At 39.2% G+C, this 17,398-nt stretch overlaps 2 protein-coding genes across 2 annotated transcripts; one reads left to right on the forward strand and one right to left on the reverse strand.

Annotated features, from left to right (window-relative positions):
- Positions 1-2,825: 2,825 nt before the first annotated feature.
- LOC115812857 (UAP56-interacting factor) lies at positions 2,826-8,044 on the reverse strand. The gene is made up of 9 exons (XM_030775384.1): positions 7,880-8,044; positions 7,138-7,275; positions 6,788-6,942; positions 6,135-6,268; positions 4,921-4,993; positions 4,623-4,675; positions 3,797-3,871; positions 3,523-3,652; positions 2,826-3,337 (listed from the first exon to the last, which is right to left on the reverse strand). The coding sequence occupies exons 1-9, from the start codon at positions 7,950-7,952 to the stop codon at positions 3,239-3,241; spliced, it is 930 nt and encodes a 309-aa protein (XP_030631244.1). The 5' UTR covers positions 7,953-8,044; the 3' UTR covers positions 2,826-3,238.
- A 397-nt stretch (positions 8,045-8,441) lies between these two features.
- cpdp (CPD photolyase) lies at positions 8,442-15,668 on the forward strand. Its single transcript, XM_030775383.1, has 10 exons — positions 8,442-8,497; positions 8,691-9,076; positions 9,181-9,326; positions 9,537-9,719; positions 9,859-10,017; positions 10,273-10,471; positions 11,480-11,632; positions 11,727-11,848; positions 14,688-14,847; positions 15,083-15,668. The coding sequence occupies exons 2-10, from the start codon at positions 8,812-8,814 to the stop codon at positions 15,229-15,231; spliced, it is 1,536 nt and encodes a 511-aa protein (XP_030631243.1). The 5' UTR covers positions 8,442-8,497; positions 8,691-8,811; the 3' UTR covers positions 15,232-15,668.
- Positions 15,669-17,398: the final 1,730 nt, after the last annotated feature.

A 17,398-nucleotide genomic window follows, 5' to 3' on the forward strand; every position in this document is an offset into this window, starting at 1 on the left:
TCTGCATGATCTGTAATTGTCAGACCACTTTCTTACCTCATTTGGATTCAGCACTCTTATTGTAAGATAGTCTGTGAACAGCGTCACAGGGAAGGAGGTTTGGAGTGAATTACTAGGATGGAGAAGAAGAAAATAAATAAATAAATAAATAACCCTAGTGTTATGCACACTAGCCACAGCAAATGAAGTGAGCCATGTTGTTTTGTTCATTTAAATGGTGTTTGAATTTCATATGCCAATAGTTTTGTTACATTGCAAAAGTTTAATGTATTTAAATAAATGCAATATACAAATTCCAAATATAAAGTGTGCCTTTCTCTGTTTGTGTGTGTTTTCTCTTTCTGAATTGGATAGCAAATCAGTGTACACCAGTAACATTTATTTTTACTTCAATAACAAGGTATTAATCCCTTTTGTGAAACATACCTCAAACAAATGAAGTTAAATCATTTTAATTAATGGCCTATTTTTTTCCCAGGTCAGATAAAGGAAAAATAAAAATTATGGAATCACTCAGTGTGGAGGAAAAATGATGGAATCATCAACAAAAAAAGATCACAATAACTTTGTTGCCCCTCCTCGGGTGTTTGTGACATGCTGAATTCTTTGAGGCATGGACTTCACTAATGAAAAGCAATATTCTCCATCAAGCTGGTTCCAGCTCTCTCTAATAGCAGTTGACAGATCAGCTTTGCAGGATGGAGCCTTGTCATGGACCTTTTTTTTTTTTAATTTCCACCATAAATTTTCAGTCAGGTTGAGATCCGGACTGTTTGCTGGCCATGTCGTTGAGTTGATATGCCTTTCATGAGGAAAAGGTTTAACACTCTTTGCTCTGTGGCAAGATGTATTATCATCCTTAAAAATGACTTCATCACCAAACTTTTTTTCTATCGATGGAATGACAGAAATTTTGGACACTATCCAAAATTTCAGTGTACACCTGCGCATTGATTGTTGAGGTAATGACTGCCATCTTCCCTGGTCATTTACCTGACATTCAACCCCATATCATAAGTGAGTGGGGAAATTTGGTTGTTTTCTTCAGGCAGTCATTGTTAAATGTTCCATTAGAACGGCACCATCTCCATGGCCAATGGAGATTTGTGATTCATCACTGAATGTCACTTTCATCCAATCATCAACACTCCATGATTGCTTCTGTTTAGCCCTCTGTAAAATTGTTTTTTTTTTAGGTGTTAGTGCTGGTTTTAGTTTGGCTTTTCTGGATGTAAAGCCCATTTCATTAGGCCAGTTTCTTACAGTTCTGTCACAAACATTGACTCCTGTTTCCGCTCATTTGTTTTTCATTTCTTTTGTTGCGCATTTTCTATTTTCAAGTCATATTGCTTTGAGTTTTCTATCCTGATGTTTTGTCCTCCATGGTCTACCCGTAAGTTTTCCTTTTATAACCGTCCCGTTTTGTTTATACTTGATCCCTATTTTAGACACAGCTGACTGGGAACAACCAACATCTTTTGCCACACTTTGTATTGGATTTCCTTCTTGACGGAGTTTTATAATCCTTTCCATTGTTTCAGCTGACAACTCTTTTGTTACTGCAAACTAATTTGCAATTTTAGACTTGTGCCGGTATTTGTTTTAGAACTGCAAATTACAGGGTGATTCCATAATTTTTTCCTCCACATTGAGTGATTCCATAATTTTTCCTCTACTTGATCTGGAAAAATATGCTATTAATTAAAATAATTTAATTTGTCTGAGGTATGTTTCACGAAGCCAGAATGTTCAGCTATTAAACAAAAATTGTTTTGTGTCATATCTGTGATTTGTTTAGTTTCTACCAAGTACAAAAGCTGGGTGAACATCCTTTAAGTGTGGTGATTCCATTATTGGCAGGGGTTGTATCAGTATCCCATGCCTCACCATCCTGTGACTTCCTGTGGTAGGAGGGAAGCCACTACTCGTTAAAGTCTGTTAACCCCTGAAAATAAACAGAGGGTTCCAGAGCCATGTATCAGAAAGTTTTGATAAGTTAAATGACCAACCAAGTAAAATCCTGGCCTAAATGCCATTGGGTATATTTGGCCCAAACATAACTATGACAACTCTTCACCTAGTTACTAGAATGTTTCTTAAAAAAGATTGTAACAGTTAAAAGAATTGACAGGAAACTGAGTGTTGTGCAGTACATTAGAGCCCCATGATGGAAACCCTGCTGGTCATCACGGCTCTAACTTATCAGTAAAATAAGCCCCTTTACTCGGACCTGACAAGAGACTTCATAAAGTTTGATGTATCTGTCAAATTTTAACATATTTGAGTGTGCACACGCCAGAGGGACCTGTCCCAAAAGATTCACTGCCGTACTACTGCATTCCAAGAAACAGTGAAGCAGGTTACACCCTAACGTATGACTTGTCAACTGGATGTTTCTTGAAGGACACCGAGTAAGATTCTACTGGCATGGGGAACTGAAGGAAACACCTCAGCAGTTGGGGTCAACTGTTGTGGAGAAAGGACTCACATCAACCACACGTTGAATGCACTGGTTTGAAATGAAGGTAATACAAGTTTGTCATATTACAAAGAGGTCAATATTGTAAATTTTCTTATCTGTGAGACAAATTATCACGACAACTCTGAGGAGTTGCTTAAAAGATGAAATATATAGGCTACAAACACTGAAGCATGGTGTCTGTTGAATTTGTTTAATTGAAACATTACAAAACAAACAAGTCTTAAAACATTTTACAACTTTGTGAACTGCTGGACAAAAAAAAAGGATGTGCTCTGCTGGCCAGTGCATCTGAGCTTTTTTTTTTTTTTTTAAAAAAATAAAAATAAAAGTTTTATTGGGAACACTCCAGTCAACTACAAGCAGCCTCCCATTATATGCAAAAGCATTACCCTAACAAATTCAGAGGACAGTTCAAGATACAACACAAAATAGCTGAAATTTGGGAACGATAACATTGGCTTGGCAGTACAAAAAGAAAGAACAGTTGCCATATACGAAAAGTAACACTCACCCTAACTCTTCCATCAGCACATTAGTGTAATCATATTCTCATTTGCCAATGCGTCTTGTCCATTCTAGAAAAACCAATGTATGTCCATTGTGAACAGCACTTGATCAGCTCATGATAAGCTTAGGTCCCTATTTTGGCTGTTCTCTCATCTCAGGTAGGTGTGGTTCAGTATTCATCTCTATGACTGGTACAAGAGGGACATGTGACATCAGTCCTCTGCCTTCAGTGGTCCTCAGGGTTAGTCACTAGCCCACAGTGACAAATCGACCACTTTTGGTACTGTGTGCTGCAGCAACCCGCTGGTCCTTCAAAATACGGAATCGTTCGTTGAGGGTCATTGTCGTCTACCGAAAAAAGAGACAGTGATTGACACATCCAGAACAGTTCAATGCCTGGCTCAACTTCTCGTTTCCAATGGAAAGCAGAAGTACTGGAACATGTCATATTTGGGAAATCCTCCTGAATATACATGTGATTTGCCATTATGAGTCATTCTAACTTCTGACGAAAAGAAAACCACTCAGCTCACCTGCTTCCCAACACTGTTGATGTCAAACTGCAGGGGAACTCCTTTTGGTGGTTTTCTCTCAGGTTCAACCTCCATCTTCACTGCTGATGATGCAGAGGTTGAGGGGTGCAGAGACCATGAGTGGGCAGGCCTGAACAAGTAAAACAATCTGTTACAAACACTGTGCTGCTGTCATCTCTGACATTGATATCCACTCCTACTGAGCACACACACTCATTTTCTCCTCTTTTTTGATTAAGGTCATTTCTATGCGCGTGTGTGACACTGAACGTACTCAGGCTGTGTTCTGGCATTAGGGTTGTCTATGGACACGGTCAGGATGCCGGTACTTGTGGTAGAAGTGCGCCATCTAGTGGAGGCAGAGAAAACACAAAAAAAGAGTAAACTGTTCCGTTCAACATCGAGTATTATCCTGCATCAGTGCTTTGTTACTGCCAAACCAACCTTAACCAAGCTTACAACAATTCAGCTTCTGTTGTTCAGCACTTTTATCAATAAAACATATTACAGTTTTTTTTCTGGAAGTGTTTAATTTCCTTCATTTTGGATATTTACTTTGGACTTACAAAGAGTTTTAATGACTTTGGTTGAGCACTGATATGTATTTACTAAGACACTGTAAACTACTAAGTCTAACTGTGGAAAATCCTCTGCCCTTTGGCCAATTAACCAATCACAGCATTAACATAATCTACTGAAACTGGCATTTCAAAGTACTCCATATTATGAAAATCCATTTTATGAAAAAAAAAAAAAAAAAAGACTCTGATCATGGAGAACTGCCTTGTTCTTTGTTGGACATGAGTTGCATGACTCAAAGACCGGGTACAAACAGCCACACTGGTTAAACATGGAGCTAAGACAGCCAAGTCTCCACCTAAGACAGACAACTACTAAACACTACTAAAAAAATGCTTACAGTGGAATTCCATGTAAACAATTAACCAGCAAAAACCTTCTTAGCATCTTGAATTAAAAATGAAACAATCAAGGAACTAAACGAACATGTTTAGTTCATGTAAGCAGAGAGCAGGAGGGGCAGGTGGTTACTGGACCTGGAGTAGACCTTTAGACAGAGTGACTGGAAATAAAGTGCTTACGGACGGGTCCTGTGTGTTGCTGGTGCCTGTGTCTTCTGCACTTGTGCATGGACCTGTGCCATGACAAAAAAAAATAAATTCTTAAGAACCTGCATATGTAAGAGTCATGCTGCCTTGTCCACACAAACTTAGACTCACTTTGCTTAGGGAAACACACAGCATTCTGTGTTACACTCTGACCATTTTCACACTCAGCTTTTTTTTTTATGCCTTCCTGTGCATCACTGGTTAATATGACTGGGGAAAAAATAGGTTTATATGACAACACGGGTGAGACAGGGCGGTTGGTCTTATTTACCTTGAGGCCCCTTCGGAAAAGGAATGTGGCCTGCCGAGCATCTCTCTGGGCCTGATGAACTGGAGGAGTGGTCCTACACAGGATCAACACACAGGCAATGCATACTCAAAAGCCAACTTACAAACACTGAACCAGGTTGATCCAAAGCCAGTCAGTCATTCAGGACTGGTGCATGTCATAGGATTTGAAGATAGCACAAGCCTATATGTACACATGCATTATATATTTATATACACACATTATATACACATGCATACACACACACACACACACACACACACATACATATATACATCCACGCAGTCATGTGTCGCATAACATCCATTCGGGCAACATCTAACTACATACATGTTCATGGTCCCAAAAAGTTATAACAGAGTTCAGAAATCCTGATCAGAGAACGGGATGTAGCGGATGTAACCAGATGTAGTGAACGCAACAGCTTCCCGCATGCAACACGTTTCTCATGTCTCTTGTATACAAAGTGACTGCACTGCCAGGAGTATAATGGTACAGTACATGTATAATCTATAATACATATGTCTTGATAATCATAATAAACACCTATGTTACTGGCTTACGTATGTACTGTACTGTCTATCATTATTTTACTGTGAAATTTCCTTACTTACAAATAAAAAGTTTACCATACAACAGTGTATGCGCCGACTCCCAGGCAGCGGCATCCAATCTTATGTATCACGCGTCTCTTGAGTGTTGCAGTGTTATCTCTCTGTTTAATTTTCTTTCGAAAATATTACAGTGAACTGCATCATGGCTCCCAAATGCGGCAAAACCAGCGTTAACCCACTTAACCCATATATTACCTTGCCAGATACATTAGCTGAAATTCAGTACTGTATGTGTACAGTATCTTGACTATTTAGCCAATACAGGTACACTATAGTATCCCATATAGCTTTGCTAAGTAAATAATATGGTGTTTGCACAATATCCAAATCACATAACGTCCTATTTCACAGATGGTATCGTGGAAGTTAAGCGATGCATGACTGCGTGTGTGTGCGCGTTTGTGTGTGTGTGTATATATATATATATGTGTACACACTTTTTTTTTTTTTTTTTTTTTTTTACACACACACACACTCACATACATATAGGAACTGATTGACTAAGCCTTGTTGAGTCCCCTACTGCACTACAAAATGACTCTGACAATGTACCTCATCATTCAGTAAGAACATTTTTCTCACCATCTGCGAAGCTGGATAGGTCTGCGTTTCACAGAGTTTGGCGTTTTGGGCACCTCTGTCTGTCTGTACGGCTGCCTCTGGATCTGTGTTTGCCTTCTCTGGCTGTCGCGACGCTTAATAAAGGGACGCGGTTTCTGGTGGAGTGGAGAAACAGTTAAGAAGAAGGAAGAATGAAATCATCATTAAAACCAACATCAACTCATTATGCCTCTGCGTTTCACTGCAACATGTCAGATAAAAGTCTCAGAGTGGGAGGCAGATCACACCTCTCTTGGACGGCCACAGAATATCCCAACTTTACACGCAAACAAGGCACACAACCCACACAAACACATCTGATTCAGTATGTGAAGCCCAGAGAAGTTCTAACTAGATACAATTAAAACCAGGTGTTGGAACAATTTGGTTTAGGCACTGCAGCAAAAACTGACAGGAGCACATCTATTTGGGGAAAAGGCTTGTTCTTCCACCAAAAGATGGGTGTGATAAGCACCATGAGAACCAACAGCACTGAGGACTACATTTCTGCGAATATATCAGACATAAGTTTAAGCAAATACCATACACAGATGTCAACAAAAGTGAACCACATCTACAAGAGGAGCTACCCCTGCTAGCTTTATGTCAATCTAAACTGAGATGTCCTCTAGTACCTGACTGAGAGCTGGTCTATTCAACGGGCTCACACCCTTCAGCAGAGAAGCTGTTCTTCTGGCTGCCAATCCGGTGATGACTCCTTGGCTTCGTCGACGTGCAACCTGAGGCAACACCCTTCTGTTCCGGCCAAATAGTTTATTCACACCCCCTCCTGCAAATGAGAAAAGTATCTCAGAAATATCCAGCTTCAATGCGCCAGTGTAAACTGTCTTGACAGTGCTTTCTTGGTCATTTTTATCACCTAGTGTGTAGTTATCACAAATGTTATTTTGTAGAATCGGACAAAATGTAAAGGGATGCAGGAAACGTGCCAAACGTGTCTCTAAGGAAAAGATATTATAACCACCTCTCTGAGATGAGGTTCCTGTCCGTGTTCCAACTCGTCTTCCCTGGGAGAAACGTCCCTTCACCGGGATACGACGTTTTCCTGCTCCTGTCCGTTGCGTCTGCATCCTCTGCTTCTTATTCAGACGGATAATGTCATCTGTGGCCAAAGACTGAATTTCAGTTCAGTGTTTATTGAAACCGACAGTGTGGCATAAATATAGTTACACAGAGACACGACGAATACTCGGAGGCAAGCACGCATCCTTGAATAAACACAAAAGTGTTTGAGTTCACCATGGAGAGCCAACTAAAATAGGTGCAACAAGCAGTCGTATTATCATAAACTGATGATCAAAAAATCAAATTTATAAATTGTGTGTGCTATGTGTTCTAGCTGTTTCAGAACGCCGTCCAATGCTTTTACATGCCTAATATGAACGGCTACATTATTAATGTTTTAACTGCTGTCTAGAGTCCAATATTTATTGCAGCGCAGGCTTGCGTGATAACTTGAGGGCTAGCTCACTAGCTAATACCCTAGGATTATTGAGGCTAGTTTACAAACAAACTGTTCAGCTTATTGCGGCGGCATAGTTCACTCGCAACGATTTGCTGCATCTAAATCTAGTGCATAATATGTTCTCAAAGTGTTGACGAACAACAAATAGTCTCTAAAGGAGCATAAGAAGTCCTTGCAGTTTTGAGATAATCAACTAACATAGCTAACAAGCTAAGAGATTTAGCTTGGATTGCGGCCTTACCTAAAGACATATCAACTTTATCAGGTTCCTCGGCTTTACCCCGGCCAGTTGATTTAAACCCAGTGTTGTTCATAACTGTCTACTTCTTAAAATCAAAAATCAAAAGAAAGAATGGAATGATATAAGTGCCAAATCCTATGCACAGGATCTAGCAATTAAATTCAAGTAAGGAGGCAAGAGCCACAATATCGTTCTGCGCGTGCGCATACCGAAAACCAGCTTGGCCTCATGGTACGTGTAGTCGCAGTGAAGGGATGGCGTACCTGCAAAATGGTAGTTGGGAGCCGCTTAAATTGATACTAGTAAACACTACAAGTTTAGCTCTGCATCGCCACTAGATGCAGCGATTCATATAATCATAACTGTAGTCTTCAAATTTAAAAGATACAAACAACTGCGTTCGATTTAGAGCTAAGTCAAAGACGTCATTGGTGAAGAAATTCTAACTCCGCCCATAAGGAGTACAGCAGCGTGCCAATCACAACACACAGCAATATTACAAAACACAGAGGTTGACACGTGTGTTTTCACACAGTTACGTGAACACGAAATTATATAACGACGTAGTTTACCGGGAGCAATTGCTGCTTTTGCTCAGTACACAATTTTGCGTAGCAGGTGATGCATATGTAATTTCAAATTTTATGGATTTATTTTCCTTTGGTATGGTGCACCTAGGTCGGTTTGTTGTGCTGAGTTCGATATTATGTATGAGTGTAAGCTTGTTTATAGTCGTTTGCTTGATGTGGTCGTTCGCATCGTTTCCTGTGTGAAGTTCTCAGTTGTCATTAACAGTCATTTCTTTCCTCAGATTTTGGAGCTTTTCCACGAATCTCTATGTCTTTTTGACGTCCGTCGCTTCAAGAAGTAGAGCCTCTAGGACTTTTTTCACAGTTGCACAGCTACAGTCAAGGTACCAAACATCAAGAGGGATGGCTGCGGAAAAAGTGGATCGCAAGCGCAAAAGAGAGACCACGGAGATGACTGGTGGAAAGAAACAGAAGCTTGTTTCGATACATGAGGGAAAGCGGGAGAGGGAGGCAGGCTGGCTTGAAGGTGAAGTAGCCGCACTACGGAGAGAAGCGCAGGGTTGCAGGTTCGACAAGAAGCGGCTTCGTTTCTTGTCTGAAGCACAAAAAATAAAACAGGGATCAGATGGAGTGCTCTACTGGATGGCACGGGATCAGCGAGTGCAAGGTAAAACTTTACACACAAAAGACGATTAAATAACTAAAGACAAGAAGTTGTGTAACTTTTTATCTGACGGATAACTGGAAACTAAGCATTCTTCTTTGTTTCAGATAATTGGGCTCTCATACATGCCCAGCAGCTTGCCATGGCAGAAAACCTGCCCCTGCACATATGCTTCTGTCTGGTGCCACGGTATCTGGACTCCACCTTCCGACAGTATGCCTTCATGCTGAAAGGGCTGCAAGAAGTGGCTAAGGTAAAACATTGCTATCTCGTGCTTAAGTGCCTGTGTATACTCACTAATGAACCAGTTAGCATACATAACACGGAAAATATGTTTTTTCCCACTTGAATTGCTTTATACCTATGATCTTGAATGCAACTTAATGTGTAATTGCCACTAAGGGTCACTGTCACTGTGACCGCCGTGTTCTGAAAGCTGTCTTATGAAAGTCCCTTTTCTCAGGAATGCAGTGTATTGGATATACAGTTCCACCTTCTCAGGGGTGAACCTGGGGACATCCTGCCAGGTTTTGTTAAGGACCAGAACTTTGGGGCAGTCGTGACAGACTTCAATCCCCTCAGGGTTCCCCTTCAGTGGGTGGAGAATGTCAAGAAGGGGCTTCAACCTGACATCCCATTCATGCAGGTATTCCAGTCTCTCCAACCAAGCTCATAATAGTTGTCTTTTTGCCATTGTTTAAGTGTGAGAGGTACTAAATACTGGTTACCAGTCTTTGTAGTAGCAGTGGTATTTACAGTGCTGAGCCTTCTCACTCTTCTTGAAGGTTGATGCCCATAATGTTGTACCATGTTGGGAAGCGTCAGGAAAGCTGGAATATGGGGCCAGAACAATTCGAGGAAAAATCACCAAACTACTGCCAAAGTTCCTTACTGAGATTCCACTGGTGGACAAACATCCTCACACTTCGAAAAAAACAGCTGAGGTAGACACTGTGAACTAGGCCCCTAGCTTTGTCAAATATGGTAGTGTGAAGTGTTTTCTTTCTTTAAAAAAAAAAACACAAGAGAGAGCTGTGGATGTGACAGTAATGCAAAATCTCTCATTTTTGTTGAATGCGTCTCAATTATGTACAGTCACTATAATGGTGCCTGTTTGGTGGATACATAAAATGATAGATCATTCCACCCCCTTCATAAACCTATGTATATTTCTTCTGCATGTCATGTCATCCACTCAGCCAGTGAACTGGGATGAGATCTTTTCCTCACTGGAAGTGGACAGAAGTGTAGGTGAGGTGGAGTGGGCAAAGCCGGGTACAGCAGGAGGCATGGCCACGCTGGAGTCCTTCATTGACGTGCGTTTGCGTCACTTCGCCACACAGCGCAACAACCCAAACTCTGCAGCCCTCAGCCAACTCTCCCCCTGGGTCCACTTTGGTCAGTCTCGATGAATAGTAACACATTCTCTTTGTACAGTTGGTGTGTTTTTTTTTTGTCCTGTCTCAGAAACATCTACTAAATCATGCCATGTCATAGATAAATGTAGAACCTTGAAGGTACCTGTCTGTCTATTTAGATTTCTGGTCATTTCCCCGTTGCCTTTAATGTAAGATCATTTGCTTTCATAATACTCTCATGTTGCAGTTACATGGAGTCAAAGAGAAAAAATAGTTGTATGCATCAGTTTTGAGGGCCAAGCACATATTGGGCCTAATGAAAGAACCACTCATACACACTGATCAATTATTAAGTGGCTTATACAAGTGATTTAAGAGAACCTGCTGCATTTACCAGTTTTCTTGGACTCAGAATTTTCTCTTGGGCATGAAGAAAATTTTCAAGCGATCCCGAACCTCATGCATGAGTCATGTATGATCAACATGCCTTTCCACAAAGCTAAAAATATGACTTATTATTATAAATATTATTTATTATTATAAAATATTATTATTTTTGTTGTATGGATTGCATCTATATCATCTATTTTACTTTGATGGAAATCTGATTTTGTATGAACAAATTGAACTTCGTAACTTATAACCATGTTGAAATTGCATCTAATGACAGTGTTATTTGGTTGTTTCATTGGTGTTAGAATGCCATTTTGTGGCGTCAGTTATACTAATTCACAGTTCTCATGATTGTGTGCTCATTTACGAAAAGGTGACATTTATCACATTAACATGGGTCATTTAAGACGTTTCCTCAAGTTGTAAATTTTTGCTGAATCTGACATGGAAAACTCAAACAAGCCCACCTAACAAAAAAGAATGAGAAAGTTAAGATAAAAATGTAATAATATTCTTCAAAGAGGCCAACTGTCTGCAATGTGACATCTGATAACTTTTCCACAAGATGGCTCTTGTGTCACAAGTGATTCATTTGGGGTTTACGTCATATCTGACCACACTGCATATCTTTCTGATTTGTGTCTCTCTTCCTCAGGTCAGATATCCGCTCAGCGAGTGGTAAAGGAGGTGCAGAGGAGTGGTAAGAATGCCAGTCAGTCTGTGGCCTCCTTCACCGAGGAGCTTGTGGTTCGCAGGGAGCTAGCAGACAACTTCTGTTTCTACAACGCCAACTACGACAATGTCAAAGGTAATTTTTTCTAAGAATTTGAGAGCTTGAGGGGAGTGGAATAGTGAATTTCTACTATTTGGTGTTGAGTCTGTTTGTTCTCCTTTTTTCATAGGAGCCTATGAATGGGCACAGAAGACCTTAAAAGATCATGCCAAAGATCACAGGCCATACCTATATACACGAGAACAACTGGAAAATGCAAAGACTCACGACCAACTCTGGAATGCAGCACAGGTATGTGAACCCAAGGCGTTTGCGACAATGTACATATTACTAATGCAGACTAATTCTCAGTCAGCAGCTGCTCACACCACTAAATGAACTGAGCAACACTACACAGTGTGTGCAACTGAATTATGCAAGACCACACTGATAACCACAGACCAGTGATGGCATAGTGAGAGTTTTCTGAGGTACAAGAATAAACATAATTGAATTTTACCAAATGAATTTTAGTAACAAGATTCAGGGTTCATACACATTTTTACCAAATAAATTTGCATGACTTTTCCATGCCTTTGAGACAAAATTTCATGACCATACATTCTCTGAAATGTCTGTGTATACATAAAAAAATTAAGGATAAAAATCCATGTAAAATTTTACCACAGCATATAAAATTAAACTAAACTAAACTAAAATTAATGAGAAGCTATGCGATTAAATCACCGTTATCCTGGCATTGTGCGAATTTATATTCCGTTAAGTACAAGCTACAGCTCAGGTTGGAGTCTGAGGTTACCCCACGCAGAAAACAAAGTGACGTCACTGATCTGCCTGAATATTAAAGTATTGTTTAACCAATATAGACTTTTCTCTGTCAATCTTAACTGTACCATAGGGTTGTACTGAAAAATTCGAAACTTCGTTCATTGAATTGGCATTCGATTGTGAAAGTAAGCATTCTATGATTAGGATAGGTGCTCGTTTGCAGTTTCAAGGTTATTGCTACTGTAATACAAGAAATTTAGATGTCAAAGTGGCCTACTTTTATTATCATTTAACATAAACAATTTTGCCAGTAAACACATTTGCACTTTTTGAATTTCAGTAATGGAAGCCTCGTCTTGCTCTCCTTCAAGGTGTCATAAATTAGCGCATAAACTAAGAATAATGTTCGTTCATGATTCTCAGTCCTGGACCAAAAAAGTCCACAAAAACCCTGGTTTAGAAGCATTTTAAGCTTACTGATGATAAAAACTCGTGTACCATCACTCAATAACAAATCTAGGAAACCATCTGAAAAGTGTTTATTTCTGAATTTGCAAAATGGCTGTCTTAGTAAATTAAGGTCTTCAATATCGTTAGTTACACCTAAATTTAGTTTAGGCTTCTGCACAGAAAATCACTGTACTATTTGTGAATAAAGGTGCATCCTCAGCTATGGAAGGAATGCCAACCGTCGACACGGCAAAGACAGCGAACTCTGGATCAAATGATGTAAATAATGTCTATTAAAGAGTGTCAAACTTAAAAAGGTGTGACTTGCAGTTTCTCATATTCATCATCTCTTTATTCATAGTATAGAGTAGAAAGTAGAGTATTCTGAAACAACAGGCCAAACGATGACGTCACGTCACAGACATTCGAAGCTTCGCTTGAAAAAAGTTGGCTAAAATTCGATTGGCAAAAAGTGGCATTCAATACAGCCCCACTGAACCACATATATTCTGTTAAAAAGGTATATATGAGGCAAATTTCCATGACTTTTCCAAAACTTTCTGGGTTTATTTATTTTTCCAAAACTGTTGCAGGCCTGGAAATTGCTATTTTCAAATTCCATGACTTTTCCAGGTTTTTCATGACCGTATGAACCCTGAAGATTTGACTGGTTCCAGCCCACAAATTCAGCTTTCAAGAAATGGAAGTTAAATGGAACGGTTGAGATAAGACAAAATCTGGCAGAATTTTGTCTAAACATCCACATAGACTGGTCACATTTGCGAAACAAAACCCATAGAACATTCAGAAGACCAGCAGGAAAGTTTAGCTGATGCTGAAGTAATAGTTCAGGCATGAAAGGTTTGAAAAAGAAAACCTTGGTAAGCCTGAGGGGCTTTGACTACAGTAACATTCACAACCTAAGAGGACATTTGTGGAGGAAAAAGAATGAGGCATTAAAACATCTGAAGCAAAAAGAAATCCTTGCCAAGCATTATGCATGGAGCAGAACAGCAAATATTTTGCAGGAGGAAGTAAAAATTTGACTTGGGAAATTTGACTTGGATAGCATCTGAGGCTGTAGTTAACCAGACTGCCCAGCTTGGAGGAGGCCTCATTGGGGCCTGTCATTAAATTATTGTGGGTTAGTACTGTGGGTCCCACATCCTAGAGAGAGGTAGGGATGATTAGTCCATTAGTATGCACAATGTTTGGTTTGCTGGGTTAGCTTAGCTTATCTTAGCTCGGCCTTGTTTTTTGGGGTTTGTTGTAGTATCATGGTGAAAAATAAAGCCTTTTTTGTGTTCAGGTATACATTGTGGGCTGGTTTCTGAGACACTGCCTGGTTCAGATCACTGGCTGACCTCTACCCAGAATGCACCACTATGTCTGCAAATTGTGACATTGTAAAGTCAAACAAGAAATTGAAACTGAAAAAGCTACTTCAGCAAGATGATTGCTCAAATACCATGAAGCATTTACAGAAAAGAAATGCTGGCCACTGGAAGTATTTGTAGATTGTTATATCAGCCAAATGAAGTCTTACTAGTCATTGACTCACAAAGCGCTGGAAATTTTGCACAAGTTGCTGTTGTAATCATTTCGGCTCTGTGGAAACATAATTGTAATTATGTTTTAATTTGCTGAGATATCATGTTAAATTTTGTGCCATGAAGAGGTTGGATCAGCATCTGTTTACTAAGAGATTAATTTAAACAATTAATAACTTGACTAGCGACCAGATTTTACAAACTATATACACTGTGTTACATCAGCAACTGGTAATCCTCTAGATATATATTGTAACAGGCTATAGTGTAATAAGCTCATCTGTCTCAAAGCCACTTCTGAAGCTCCGTCAGATTTGTCTAGTGTGCTAACCGTTTTCCAAACCTTGTTCTCCCATTCTCAGCGGCAGATGGTTTTGGAGGGGAAGATGCATGGCTTCCTTCGTATGTACTGGGCAAAGAAGATTCTGGAATGGACATCATCTCCAGAGGAGGGTCTTTCAATTGCCATATACCTCAATGACCGCTACTCCCTGGATGGTTGTGACCCAAATGGATATGTTGGTGAGAAACAAAACAAGAACAAAGACAAAATGATGTTTTCAAGAATCAGTGAAATTTGTTGAATGGCTAGTCATCACATGTTTAATACATAATAACAAGACTAGTCTTACCTTGTTATTAAACATTTTCTCTCTCAGTGCAGTTTTCCCTTGCCCTCTGTGCATGGGGCTGACCTGTTAACATTTGTATTTTTTTTACACAGTCATTAAGTTTGATTCGACTCTCACCTCTGTAGGTTGCATGTGGTCAATCTGTGGTATCCACGACCAGGGCTGGAAAGAGAGGTCCATCTTTGGGAAGGTACGCTACATGAACTATGCAGGCTGCACACGGAAGTTTGATGTGGCACAATTTGAGAGGAGATACGCTACTAAAAAGGCCTGAGAAGGTCACAAGGACTGAGGCACCATTAACCATCACCCTACAATGTATAGGACCAGTGCATAGAAATATGGAGGGGCTGTGATCCAGTTAATGGTTGAATGGCCTCCAGGGGAAAACGGTTTCCAAGGACTAGTTTGCTGTCTTATCTTATCTGAATCAAGTAGCAGTGCATCCTTATGCTACACACATTTTACTATGTTCATTGTGTTAGCCTACAAGATGAGAGTGTTGTGTATTTCTGTAATTGCATACTCATTTTTCTTTGCTCCAGAGTCAGATGTCTGCCAAGCTTGGTTTTCAAACATAGTTTCTGTGTCTTAGAACATTGTCAAGTGTTTACTTTCTTACTTTCTATCTCATTACCAACATTGAAATTTAATATGTGGTTTTTGTTAATCCTTGTTTTTATCTTATCTTTTTTAAGGGTAAAGCGGTTACAGTATTGGCTGTTTCTCTATTAAATTTTTTGTTAACTTTAAGTTGTAGTTTTCCTTTTTCTTAGTGGTAAAGTGATGAACATTGTGTTTTTGCGGTTATGAACTGAGCATAGTTAAACTGATCATAAAGCATTGCTTGATCCATAGTAGTGTTCACTGAAAACTTGTTTAAATGTGTTAAGTTTTAACTTTTATGCTTACCACACATCTTGAACATCCAGAAGTCAACATTAAAAATATTCATTATGATAAATTATTCATCCGTCATGATATGTTAGTCCTCTGTAGGAGTCCAGAGTTTCTTCATGGCATGGATTCAACTGAACAGTGACTATCTCCTAAAAGGAATATAAAAAAAAACTGAGGTAAGTGTCTCCTCTTCACAGGGGGTAGTTCACAAAGCAATATTTGCCTGAACATTTAAGGAAATGTTAGGTAACAATAAGGACTGCACAGTAGGTAGAAAAGACAAGAAATGTGCTCATAAAAAGAACAGTTTGTTCCCAGAATTCTGTTGCTGTGGAAAGGGAAACCATACTCCTAACAGATCCAAATCATATATTCAATGTCAGGTCTTTTATTTGCTGAGCCAAAGGTCTGACAGTAAATCAAAATGCTAATATAATAGTGTTGTCCCTTTTGGCCTCCAGAATTGGGACAGGGAATTACTATGACAAAAATGTAAGGTAAAATCAAAATATGAAAACATGTACAATATATACATACTGAAAAGATGTGTATTTTAAATAGTGCTGATAATCCTTGGAAAAATCCATCAAGTGTTACTACTCCATCAGGGAGCTCATGTTGACATACTTTTTATCAAAATGAAATGCAATACACCAAACAGCAAGTGGTCTGAACTCACACAGTATTAACAGTCTGGATAATTTTTAAGTTCTCTAAGTTTGTCTCAAATGGATTGTCAAGGAGAATTTAGGTAAACAAATCATATTATTTTGGTCCTGGCAACACTGGTTGTCAATGTCAGATAAGGTTAAACACTTATTTCAAGGACTTCTGTGATATTGTTTGAAAATGCCACCTGATTTACTACTTGAGCAAGTAATACTGCAATTCTCAATTAATATTCTACCTCTAGAACAAGGAGTAATCAGGATTACTGGTTTCACATGATTTTAAGTGTTTTCTTAATTTGCTCTTAGCTGATAACTTATCTTCAGCTGTAACTTATGCAGATAGCAATCTGTTATCTTCATTATTGACAGATTAGATTAGATCAACATTCAGCTGTTTTCAAATCATATGTAACTACCAAAAACTTCTCTAGGCACAAAAGTAGTATCATGTGAAGTGTTTTCATCAAGTTTTGCTCCACTTTTCCATTAATATTTTAAGGTAACTCTTAAATAAAACAGGGAGGTCTTTGCTTAACTTTCCATTTGTGCTTGTGGTAATGATATAAACATTGAAGCTCATTTAAAACAAACGCTTAAGGCGTTGTAATCTAAAATTCAGTTAATTATGCTCCACATATCATTGCCTCTGACTGTGTTATCCATGACTCACAATAATACTCAAATTTTCCTGCTCGGCTTTACAGACAGATCCACTTGTTTACTCCAAGGACAAAACACGGTGTATTAGACATTTTGTTTTACTCGGCTAATTAGCAATACAAGAAAAACAAAAACAACTGAAAATACACAAGTGCTTCTCTTTACAATATGTGCACCACCCAGCATAGTGCACTGAGATCATTTACGTTC

This window comes from Chanos chanos, chromosome 5 (genome assembly GCF_902362185.1).
Source record: "Chanos chanos chromosome 5, fChaCha1.1, whole genome shotgun sequence".
NCBI classification, from domain to species: domain Eukaryota; kingdom Metazoa; phylum Chordata; class Actinopteri; order Gonorynchiformes; family Chanidae; genus Chanos; species Chanos chanos.